Raw genomic sequence first — 13,123 nt, forward strand, 5'->3', positions numbered from 1 at the left:
CCTCTAGTCCAACCCCCTGTGCTGAGGCAGAAACAAGTAAACCTAGACCATCCCTGATAGATGTTTGTCCAAAGTGTTCTTATAAAGCTCCAGTGATGAGGATTTCACAACCTCCCTTGGAAGCCTATTCAAGAGCTTAACTACCCTTACAGTTAGAAGTGTTTCCTAATATCTCCCTTGCTGCAGATTAAGCCCATTACTTTTTGTCCTACCTTCAGTGGACATAGAGAATATTGGTCACTGTCCTCTTTATAACAGCCCTTAACATATTTGAAGACTGTTATCAGGTCCCCTCTCCGTCTTTTTTTTCTCAAGACTAAACATGACCAGTTTTTAAACTTTTCCTCATGGTCAGGTTTTCCAAACCTTTTATCATTTTCTGTTGTTCTTCTCTGGACACTCCCTATGTGAAGTTTCAGACCTGGAATTTGACTTAGGGAGTTGAGGTGTCCTGATAGACATACCTCTATGCTGATATAACGCGACCCTATATAACACGAATTCGGATATAACGCGGTAAAGCAGCGCTCCGGAGGGAGTGGGGGAACGGGGGGGGGGGGGGAGACGGGGGACGGAGACGGGACTGCGCACTCCGATGGATCAAAGCAAGTTTGATATAACGTGGTTTCACCTATAACACGGTAAGATTTTTTTGGCTCCCGAGAACAGCGTTATATCAGGGTAGAGGTGTATTACAAACCTGAAGATAACTGCTGTTTTAAAAATATAATTATGTCATAAAAACGAACTTATGGTTACATCTTGTGAATCCTGGATGTATGTTGTGGCCTGTCTTATGAAGACTTCCTTGTTTTTTGTTATTAGCTAAAAGTAACACGTTTTGACAAAAATCAGCTGACGGCCGAAGAGAGAGAAAATTTTGTCACAGTCACTGCAGAACAGTCAGACACAGTTCCTCACCATGCTGTGTTCTCTGTGTACGAAAATGGAGCTGTGCAGCAGAGAAATGAGACAGTGCATATCCTAAATTATACTGTCCCAGAAAATGGAATAATTCACCTTGAGGTCCCAGTTCTGACTAATACGATGAGTCTGCTCATTAAGGTATTGTTTACATCATGAAAACTCAAAGCATTAATCCAGCACAATTCAAAGAATGAGACTGTAGTGGCTTTTCAACAGTACATTGCCTCTGACTTATGCAACAGCTGGTGTGGGGAGCAATTATTTATTGTTTGTATTACAGTAGTACCTAGGCCTTTGTCCTAGACACCACCTACACAGCGAGAGAGACTGCCAGACACTAAGTATACAAGACAGACAATGGATGGGAAAGGAAACAGAGGCACAGAAAGGTGAAATGGCTCACCCAGTGTCACACACTAGGTCAGTGGCAGAACCAGAAATAGAAGCCAGGTCTTCTGTTGGTGCAGGCTAGTGCCTTATCCACTCGTCTGTGTTGTCAGAATTCTGGTCCTCATATGGGAGCTTGAAGATATTGGTGATTAGCCCTAGAGGAAGAAGAGGGAAGGTATAACACTAGTTGTACTTCAGGTGATTCCCTGTCTGTTTGTTTTCATAGCTCACTTGATGAATGGCACAGTAATGCTATCCCCTCTGAGGGAAAGGGAGAACAGGGTGTTAAAATAAGAAGTGGGATTAATATTCAGGTCAAGGCCATGAGTAGTGACAAGATTCTGAGATCTTTGGAAAATTGTGATTGTACCTGATTTGAGTTTGAGCTATCTCACCAGCTGTTGCTGTTTCTAGATGAAATTCATGGGGCCAGGTTCTGCTCTAAATCATACCAGTGTAAATCTAGAATAATTCTATTGGCTTCAGTAGAGTTACTCTGGATTTTATACTAGTAGAACTAAATAGAAACAGACCACAATGAGAATAACTAGTTGATATAAACTAATGGGAGATATGACCAACCAAGGAATTACTAATGTTATTAATGATAGTGCTTTAAAAAAATCTGAAAACTAATCACCGCTTAATTGCTTTACGTGACATGAGTACTATGAGAATGGCAACCACATGGCCCTGAATGTCCTTCTTCAAGGGCCTTCCTAGGGTCCCTGCAGTTTTGATTGGGGAAAAAAAATGGTGTTATGTAACCCCCTTGCAAAACCTGACCACCTGGTCAGAGCCTGTGGGCAGCTGGACTGATGAGAATGACCGCACATATGGGGATCATGGATCAATGCATCTCAGGCCAGTCTCATGTTGGCACTTTCTCCTTCTCACCACTTCAGGTCGGTTGTCCCCGAAAATCAGGAATCTCCCAGTTTCTTAAGGTTGTTCCAGGCTTGCAGTAAGGTTATCGAAAAATCTTTCCCCATTTTGTAAACTTGCTTCAGAGCTGTGCCAAGCTCTGCTGAGCTGTTACAGAAAGGGAAGAGGCACCTTCATGCCCTCTCTCTAATCTGCCAAACCAGTCCCAGGTGTACCTTCCTGTCCACGCTCTTCACCATGAACTCACCCATCCCCATGCCGCATGTCTTGTTTTTTTCACTTGGATAATCTGGCCACCTGAACTATGTTGAAACCATATGTATATAATGTATATAACATTTTTAGTCTGTTTCATACAGTATGTAATGATAGCATATACACGAGCATTAAATAGATTTTTATAGTTCTAGCAACAGTCTTTTTTGTATTGTCTTACAGGCTAGTTTCCTTGATAGTGAAACTAACATAGCAGTTCATGGTGTATTCAACTCCCCCAGCATGACTTATCTCCAGATAAAAAAACCAAGACAAGATGTAAAGGTAACACATGTTCATATGAAGCTATACTTGCCAATAAAACATTACTGTCAGGTTTTCATCATGGACACCTATTTAGCCCTATCATCACGTTTTTTTCTCTAGGTTGGGATTCCTTTCGAGCTGAGTGTTGCAAGCAACAAGCTAATAAAGGAGATCAGTTATTTGGTAACGTACCAATTTTACATGTGTATGACTTGAGGTGATTGTTACCAACCTGAGATAAAGTCAAATGAGTAAAAAAAAAGGTGATTAAATATTTAAGAGATTTGATTATTATTGATTTGCTCGGTAAAAACAATGGATCCAGTCCTTACTTTGTATTTGCTCAGAGGGAGTCCCACTGTCTGTCCCCTTGGAGCTGTATGTGAGAGGCCACTCTGCCATTCTTTTAAAGGGAGGAGTGTGTTCCCCTCTGTCAGGCCAGCTCTGTTAGCTGATGAACCTTAGCAGCAGTGCCAGCTCTCACTAATTAGATTGTGCTCATCTACTGGGCAGGGGTGCATTTCCAACCCCTCCACTCCAAGAATCCACATGGGATCACAGTACATTCTAACCTCTGATGATCCAGATGCTTGCTGTTAGATGCATAGATTTCTATTAACAGCAAGCTGACCGAGTGTGACCTTAGAATCTCACATTTGACCTGAAATAGGGCACAAATCTATTTTTTCTTTTTTATAATGTAAGAGAAGGCTGCTTTTTTTTTTTTAAATTAACAGTTTGGAAGTCTGGTGGTTCTCCTTGTTTTTTATGTCTTAGGAATAACAGGAATGTTAAGTATGGTCTTTCGTTGGTTTTGTTGGGATTGGAGGTCTGAAATGTATATTTGGTGAGCTTTCTCGGCACTGAAGTGAAGAATGGTGTTGATTTGTGATTGTAATACAGTTAGTATCTTATTATAACTTGGACATTTTATTTTCCCTTTCAGGTGGTAGCTAAAGAACAGATAGTGGCTGTAGGCACAGAGGTTTTGACAACGTTCACTTTAAAACCAGAAAATTCCTGGGCTCCTGTGGCGTGTATAAGTATCTTTTATATTGATGAGAATGGGGAAGTTGTAAATGATGCTCTGACTCTGTCTATTCAGCCTGTTCTTGAAAACAAGGTAGTAAATCAAAGACTGAGTTTGCAATGACTTTCTTTATATGTCTTACATACTAAGTAATAGTTCAGAATGGAAGATTTGTAGATATAAAAATCCTTCTCAATGTAGGCCTGATTCAAAGCTCACTGAATTCAGTGGAAAGACTCGCACTGACTTCATTGGCAGTTGGTTCAGGCCCTATGTGAAAGACTGTTTGAAGAGACATTGGGAAGATACTGGTATCATAGAAAACCAGGAGAGAGTTTCTTCAACTGTGATTCTCCCAGAACTGGATTAGAGAAAGATCCAGAAGGGCCCTACTCAGAAAATACAAGTGTTGTCCTCTCAGAGGAGCAATACTCCCAGCTGTGATATGAATCTGGAAGGCAGAAAACACATGGGAATGAACACGTTTCTGCTGTGTGGAGAGGAACCAAACTGTGGAGAGGTTGCATAGAGGGACTGTTTAACACTCCCTCCATGAGTACTGCCAGTTCTCTTTGTGGCAATACAGAAGTGGCATCTGGGACAAGGTTGGCCAGTGGAAATTTTTCTCCTGTTCAATAGAGTCAAACTTGTGTTATGGCTAAAAGGGGTAATGTGATCCTTGGATGCACGAACAGGGGAAACTCGAGTAGGAGTAGGGAGGATATTGTACCTCTGTATTTGGCATTGGTACAACCACTGCTGGAATACTGCATCCAGTTCTGTTGTCCAGAATTCAAGAAGGATGTTGTAGAGGGGCAGAGAAGAGCTATGGGAATGTTTAAAAGATTAGAAAACATGTCTCATAGGAGCTCAATATATTTAGCTTACAAAAAGAAGGTTTAGGGGTGACTTAATTACAGTCTGTAAGTACCTACATGGGGAACAAATATCTGATAATGGGCTCTTCAATCTAGAAGAGAAAGGTAGGATACAATCCAATGACTGGAAGTTGAAGCCAAACAAATTCATACCTGAAATAAGGTGTTCATTTTTTAACAGTGAGGGTAATTAACCATTGGAACAATTTATCAAGAGTTGTAATAGATTATCCAACACTGGCAATTTTAAAATTAGGATTGGATGTTTTTCTCAAAGATATGCCCTAGGAATTATTTTGTGGAAGCTCTATGCCCTGTGTTATAGATTTTCACAATACTCCCTTCTGGCCTTGGAATCTATGAATATGCTGAACAATTTTCTTTGGAACCATCCTTGGAAGCTGAGCATTTTTTGTGGTATTATAAACAGGTTGTGTGGCAAGGGGGTCAGAAAGCTGCAGTTCATACCCTACATGTGACACATTCCTGCTGTGTTGCATATCTGTGTTTTTAAAAGTTCAATAAATTAAAAATAACAATAAATAAAGATAACATAGCTGAGAGCTAAAACTCAGAAGTTTAAGATCAGAAACAGGAGAAGATATTTGTAACAAGAAAGCATATAGGGCCTTATCCAGCTCCGTTGAAGTCAATGGGAGTCTTTCCATTGACTTCAGTGGTGCTGTATTCGGCTCCTAGTGAAGATTACAGTATACTTTACATTACAGAGATAGGGCTTGTTCTTGCAAACCTTTGAGTAAGGACTAGTCTTGTCAGCATGGGTTTGTGGGAACAGGCCAAAATATAAGTATGTGATTAAAGTGCAATTTAAAAATGAGAAAACCAGGGAATCTTAAATACAGAGATAATGGAAAATTGGGAAGATGAATTAATGGGAATTAAATATTAGCCTCATGATTTGAGCCACTGAAAACTTCAGATTTGGAAACCAATGGGATATAATGAAATAATTGATCTTCTTCAAAGCTACAAAAATTCCAAGCTATTTCTACTTCTCTTTGTGAGGGGTAGCTATTGACATTTCCTAAGTGCAGCAGAAACATGATCAGTTACTTCTGGGAGTAATTTATAGCCTGTTCTTGCATTTCATTTCAATAAATAACTCGGCAACCATGTTTTAAATGTCATTTAATCCAAACCCAACTCTCTTCATGAATCAGTCTGTTGTCTTATTTACAGTATAATAAGCAGTGATAATCACATTTACTTTAGCCATTGATAGTATGTTTGCCACTGGCCCAGACTTTTCACAATGAATGTAGTGCTGTGAAGACCTGTTTCTCTCCAATTCATTTTTCCAGTCAAGAGTCTAGAGTAAAATTTGGTTCTCCAATTAAGAAAAGGGCAAAATTATTAATCTGAAACAGGAATACTGAACTGGCATCTGTTCCTCAACCCCCTATTCAAGTACTGGAATAGCTGTGGAAGGGCCAGTTGGAACCTGTGGGGCTGGTTTGCAGATTGAAAGTGTAACCCACTGGTCAGAGTGTGTTACACAACCCTCTCCCAACCCACAGAAGATGTGAGTGTGACTGCTCCAACTACAGAACCTGGCGCTTTAGCTCAGACTCATCCTTTTAGCTCTAGTGGTCCCTTCAATACTCGTTATTGGCCAAGATAGTGGCCATCACAGAAACAAAGGATGTCCATGGGGATGCTGGTGCTTGCCAATTACAGATCTAAGGAATCTGAGGGTTAAGGGAGCAGCATGTAAACCCTTAGCCCCTTCCAAGAGTTGGTGGGAACCATGCCTTCCCCAGCAAAACCAGATTCTCAGCTACGACTAATTAAAATAAAAAGCTCATGATTGAAAGCTCTTGGCTGACCCTGAAATATTGCTATGTAATTTAAACCAACATAATTTTCTTCTTTTTCTTAGATCAAAATATCTTGGAATAAAGATAAAGTCAATCCATCTGAGAAAGTCTCCCTTAAAATCAGTGTAAGCGACCCCAGATCTGTAATTGGACTCTCAGTTGTTGACAAAAGTACAAAGCTCCTGGGAGAAAGTAGTGACATTACAGAAGACAGTGTAAGTAAAAGAAAAAAGTTTTGCATACAGTGTATTTCTGAAAAGTATAAGGTTATGGAAATGTAACAATTTTTATGTTTTATTTTATATAGATATAAATGCAACTTTGGGACTGATCTTGCAACCTTTACTTGTGTGAACAATTCTTACTCATTCAAGTAGTCTATCAACATTAGTGAGCTGCTTATGAGTATACTATTTGTAAGATGAGGCCCTTTATTTGGAATTATACTTGTTCTGTCCTGTAAGTTTTCATTCCTTAGATATGCTAGAGGACTAATATTCCACTCGGCATTTCTTTTTCCAACACTTTTGAACTTTGTCCATCAAACTGCTATGTTTTCACAGTCAAATCATTTTTGTTTTAGGACCAAATAAAGTAGGAAAACTCTTCACACATGCCCGCCACTTCCTGCAGCTCCCATTGGCTGGGAATGGCGAACCGCGGCTACAGGGAGCTGCGGGGGCCATGCCTGCGGACAGTCAACGTCCACAAAATGTCTCGCGGCCCGCAATCAGCTTACCCTGATGGGCCGCAGGTTGCCCACCACTAGTGTAAACCATTATTGCCTAACCCCATTCACCTGGTAACTCCAATTTTCCAGAGGCAAGAGATCTACTGTTTGAAGGATAGCTCTGCAAATTAACATCCTGTACAGTATATTTTATCTAAAGAATTGCATCCTGCTTTTACAATTTGCATTATTTTCTTTTTCTTTTCTTAGGTGCTTCATGAACTACATTTGTACAACACAGCACAATATTTTGACTCAATCAGAAGTCCTCTCAGTGTCTTTCAGGTATCATTTTTAAATCTAGAAGTTGGATTTTTTCTCTTTAATTGTTTATACATCCTCTGCAGAAGGAAAATATATTAAATACGCCTTGTAAAGTTTGAAAACTGTAGACAATGCACTGTTTTCATGCTTTCTACTGTGATTGTCAAGAGGACATCAATTTGTTTTGGGGGAGAATTTAATTTTGTTTTACAAAAGTCTAAAAATGAAAGTATTCACAGAATTTTAATAGATAATAGTGAAATTCATCACTATGTGCCCATTTCAAAATGAAAACATGCAGATGAACTATCAATCCACTGCAGTATTTGTACTTAATTCTTTTTTTTTTATGCTAAAACGTCATGCCACCCTAAGTGATGTCTGATGGTGTGGTAAGGATTCAGTCAGAAAATAGCATTTGTTGTGGCATGCATTTGACTTGCTAAAAATTGACTTGCATTTAAAAGAGAAAGAAAGACATTTAAAAAGAACGAAAGAAACAAAAAACAAGATAATGAGTACTTTGCATGTCCTGTACTGAGATAGATTGTATTTTTTTTTTTTTTATCCAGAAGTGCAACCTCTGGGTATTGACTGATGCAAACCTTCCAGAAGACAAGAATGATGTTCTCTGTAAGTAATAAAAATTGGCATAACCGAACCATTGTTATCTGCTAGGTCCAGAAGAGTTAAAGATAAACAAACAGGGCCAAATTCTGGTTAGTTACACCAGGAAAAACCCAGAGTCACTTCACAGAAGTCATAGACTTACCTGTATGTAAGCTGGTGTAATGTGGGAGAATTTGGCCTACATGTTTTATCTTTGATTTGAATAACTTTCTTTAACAGTGTATATCTTGCGTATTTGTGAGGATTATGCTGTTGTCTGAGGTGACAAAAGATCCATCGGGGCTTGAAGACAAATTCCTGAAATAGATATTTCAAATACAGACCCTTCCTCCACAGCTGGAGAGGGTTCCTATCCAGGGGCGGCTCCAGGCACCAGTGCACCAAGCACCTGCCTGGGGCGGCAAGCCATGGGGGACGGCCTGCCAGTCGCCGTGAGGACGGCAGGCAGGCGGCTTTTGGTGGCATGCCTGCGGGAGGTCCGCCAGTCCTGCGGCTTCGGCGGCAATTCGGCGGCGGGGATGCCAATGGTGTGGCACCAGCGGACCTCCCGCAGGCATGCCGCCGAATCCAACTGACCAGCAGACCGCCCGCCGAAAGCCGCCTGCCTGCCGTGCTCGGGGCAGCAAAAAACATAAAGCCACCCCTGTTCCTATCAGCTGTGCAGCTTGGGTGACTAGATTTGTGTGAAATATACTTGAGGTGAGTTGCACTCTGCATGAGCTCATTACATCGAGCCTGCAGGGCTACTACATAGATGCTTTTACCCTCTGTCTGTGGGTACATAAAACCTTACTTCATATGACTGAATAATCTCTGTGGAGCACATCTGCAGCTATTTTACAATCTAGGGAGAAGAATTCCTGTCATTTATGTTGCATCCAGCCCGGCTAAATCAGATTCTAGGCTCATGATTAAATCTTAAGAGTCTGATCTTGTAAATGCTTACTGACCTGAGCAGTCTTAACCACTGTGACAAGGCCCATTGGCTTTATCCCTAATGACTACCCTCATGAATAGGTGTTTGCAGGATTGCCACCTGAGATGCTTGGAGAGTTTGGGGTATAAATATGGGTTAACACTTTCATAAGTACTTAAATCAATTGATGGGACTTAGGCTCCTAATCAAGTTAGGTGCTTCTGAACATGGGACTTAGGCTATTTTGCATTTTTTCCCTATGGACTCTATGGATTCTGTCTATGCTACTGCCGCCTTGACATGAAGTGGCTGTAACTGGCCTGGACCTGAGAGGTGCTTTGTGTTTGCAACTCCCATTGACTTAAACAGCAATGGCTCAACACCCTGGCATAGCTATATTCATACTATATGGAGTATATGTATACCCCTAAAGAGTAGGGTCTGTCTACACAGCATCTGGAAGCAAGCGGGAGTGAGCCCTTGGGCTAGTGGGGCTCACACTAGTGCTCTAAACAGCACTTTGAGGTTGTGGCTTGGGTGGAGCTTGAGGTCTGAAGCCCCGCCCCCAGACTTCAGAGCCTGAGTGCCAGCCCAAGCTGCAACTTCAAAGTACTGTCAATACAGCTACGTTTAGAGTGTAGCACAAGACCTGCTAGCCCAAGTCTGATGACCTAGCTGGGAGGTTTGCTCTTGTTTGCTCTAAAATGCTGTATAGACATAGAGACCTGCCAAACTTAAATTTCGTGTGCAATGCTTTTGTGTTTTTAAGTGAAAATAACAGTGCAATAACACTAAATTCAATTCAGAAATACCATGTGTACTGTTACCAAACTTCTTGTGAGTTTGTAAATAATTATACATGAAACAAGGAGCTAATATTATTTTTTTTGCTATGTAGAGTTTTCTGATATTTGACAATAATTTTAACTTTGTAGATGATGGGATGATACCCTACAGTGCGGATTTCGATGACTATCTAGATTCTGCAGCCGGATTTCCTGCTTTCAGTAGTCCACATGTAAGGAAAAATTTCCCGGAGACTTGGCTTTGGATTGACACCAATACTAGGTAAATGCTTAGAGGAAAACAGATTTTTACACTTACTTGCTCTGGATTTCTGACATATTTTAATTATTTTCTAGGGGAACGTTGCACTATTACATTTTAAATAGGATTCTGCATTGATCCCTATTACTATTTATATTACAGTACCACCTAGAGGCAGTAACTAAGATTGGAGGTCCACTGTGCTAGGCATTGTACAAATACATTTTAAGAGACAATCACTGCCTGAAGAGCTTACAATCTAAATAAACAACACAGAGAAAGGTTGGGGAAAGGGAAGTAGTATTATGTCCCTTATACAGATGGGTAAATGAGGCACAGGGAGATTAGATGATTTACCTCAGGTGACACTAAAGTCCGTGGTAGACGCAGAAATTAAATCCTACTTTACTGAGCCCTAGTCCAGTGTCTTAACCATGAGACCATCCAAAATTGCTAAATTGGTGGCACAATCTGACCCGTATGGTGCTTCAGTACATGATACTCATTTAACTAAGCATCAGTATCAGGAGCTTTAGGAAAACAGCTGACATCTGGAGGGTATTTCTATAGAATATACAGGGATTTATTGTCTTACAGTGAGTAATTTCTAATTCACCATTTAATTATTATTTTGGGGACTAACAAAAACATATTTACAGAAAGTTGGGAGAAGAAGAAAAGGTAAACAACAAACTTTCCTGTTAAGAATTCAGACTACATTTATGATCTATCTTAAACATTTTAACTGAGCATTAAATTAGCACTTTTGAAATTCGGATGTGCTTTTCTATGATCAGATCCAGCAGAGACACAACAATGGAAGTTACTGTACCTGATACCATCACTTCTTGGGTAGCCAGTGCTTTTGTAATATCTGAAAACCTTGGACTTGGAATTACAACTGCTCCTGTTGAGGTAACATAGTACAATATAGTTCCAGTTTATGTTAGTGATAACTCCCCAGTTTATTATTTTCAGTTTTATATTGTAACAAGAACAGTAGCAACCTGATTATTTTAATACTTATTAAATACAATCACATTTTAAGCAGAACTGCACACTGAAATCAGTGGGGAGTTCTCCTTTAAAATCTATGGTATCGTATCCCTCCTTCTCCTGTATGCATAAATAATTTTAATACTGCATAATTATATATAGTGATTCTGTGCCTTTGGGTATCTGTCTTTGTTGGAATATAAGTGCATCTGCTTGCTGCCTGCTTTCGTTTCTTTATTTCACAGCTTTAGTTCAAAAATGTTGTATTTTCAAAAATATACTGAATATAGATAATTCTTAAAAATACAAACCCCAATTTACAGCACTTTCAGAAAGCAATGTATAAAGAAGAAAAAATAGATTATTAGACGAGCCCATTATTTTCCTTTCTAATATATCCTTCCCTATTGGTATGAAAATAGGGTCATGGAGAGACGCGTTTTTAAATCATCCATTACTTAAGCATCCAAAACAGTTGAAAGTCATTATTTAACAGGATCCCAAATGATGGGAAAGGTCAAAGCTTTCAAACCTGGATGTCTGAAGTTAAACTTTTAAATCATTCTAGGCACCTAAGATACGAAGTGCCTGTCTTTTCAAAAATGCCAAGAGCCCAGCTCCTCCCATGTGACCAGAGCTAGAGGGCATGTCTACACTGCAGTAAAACACCTGTGGCTGGTCCGAGCCAAGACTCCAATCTGAGCTTGAACATCTACACTGCAATTTTATAGCTCTGCAACCTGAGCCCGGGTCAGCTGACATTGGCCAGCCACAGGTGTTTTATTGCAGTGTAATAAAGAGAGTCCTCAGAAAAATAGCATTTGCTATTGTACTAAACAGTGGTTCTCAAACTTTTGTACTGGTGACCCCTTTCACATAGCAAGCCTCTGAGTGGGATCCCCCTTATAAATTAAAAACACTTTTTAATATATTTAACACCATTATAAATGTTGAAGGCAAAGTGGAGCTTGGGGTGGAGTCTGACAGCTCATGGCCCCCCATGTAATAACCTCGCGACCCCTTGAGGGGTCCTGACACCCAGTTTGAGAACTCCTGTACTAATAGTTGCTTTGGCTCATGCTTCAGTCCTATCATATTACTAGGGCTTCTGTTTTTCAGGGTTTGTTAATTTCATTTTTTGAGGCTTATTTTTAGCAATTTTTGAATTCTATGTAGATGTCTAAAAACTGGGCTTTTTCGGGGATCTCTCTTTGTACTGTACTGAGTAATCTCTTTGTAATGTTCCCTAGTGTGCTGTTGTCTCACACTGTTTCAAACAGCACTATGTTAAAGCTCACTAGAGAATCTTTAGTGTGCATCAGCAGGATCTACACAGACCAATTAATGTGAAACACATTAGTGTGTTTTAGAAATCATGCCCCTGTAGTCCACATTACTGCTCTGCATAGACAAACCGTTAACTACAAGTAGCTATTTCTGGTGTTTGTCTGGTGATTTTTGGATAAACACTGTTTTCATTTTTTTTATTGTGTGTTTTATTGGTGTTTATCGGTTAAAACCAAAAATCAGAAACAATGCATATTACCTAATGCTAATTGTCCAGTACAAGTAACCTTGTTCTCTAATCCAGGTTTACCAATGGGGAAGTCTAATTAGAACAGATCTGAATCTAAACTGTCTGTAGCAAATTTAATAGCTAATATATGACCACAGGGGTTCACTATTGTATAATGATTTTGTTTTCCAGTTAGAAGCTTTTCAACCCTTTTTCATTTCCTTGAACCTTCCTTACTCGGTTACCAGAGGAGAGCAGTTTATTTTGGAAGTAAATATCTTCAATTATTTGAAAGAAGCAACCAAGGTAAATATAGGCAAACTCTTTTTTGTTAGTATTTTTCCCTTACCATTTTGCTATGCTCTGAAGTTTGTCAGTTCTTCTAGAGGCACTCTTTAATATATGAACTATATGCTACAGGAGTCAGGAAAATCTAGTTTCCTACATGTAAATCATTGCACCCAAATTAGTCAAATGGACTATATATTTTTGGCTTCCTCTGAATGGGATTAGCCAGAAATAGGATACTGGGTTTGATGGTTGGATCTGGTATG

General features: G+C 39.7%; 1 protein-coding gene across 1 annotated transcript in view; it reads left to right on the top strand.

The window, feature by feature from the left end:
* The window catches only part of CD109 (CD109 molecule), a 120,599-nt gene that overhangs the window by 65,307 nt on the left and 42,169 nt on the right, over positions 1-13,123 (top strand). Inside the window, exons 11-20 of the mRNA XM_005312517.5 lie at positions 826-1,065; positions 2,641-2,742; positions 2,845-2,907; positions 3,671-3,847; positions 6,533-6,685; positions 7,411-7,485; positions 8,037-8,097; positions 9,946-10,078; positions 10,855-10,972; positions 12,762-12,875. Of these exons, the coding sequence (XP_005312574.2) occupies positions 826-1,065; positions 2,641-2,742; positions 2,845-2,907; positions 3,671-3,847; positions 6,533-6,685; positions 7,411-7,485; positions 8,037-8,097; positions 9,946-10,078; positions 10,855-10,972; positions 12,762-12,875 (1,236 nt within the window). The remainder of the gene's footprint in view (positions 1-825; positions 1,066-2,640; positions 2,743-2,844; positions 2,908-3,670; positions 3,848-6,532; positions 6,686-7,410; positions 7,486-8,036; positions 8,098-9,945; positions 10,079-10,854; positions 10,973-12,761; positions 12,876-13,123) is intronic.

This window comes from Chrysemys picta, chromosome 3 (genome assembly GCF_011386835.1).
Source record: "Chrysemys picta bellii isolate R12L10 chromosome 3, ASM1138683v2, whole genome shotgun sequence".
In the NCBI taxonomy this organism is placed as follows: Eukaryota; Metazoa; Chordata; order Testudines; family Emydidae; genus Chrysemys; species Chrysemys picta.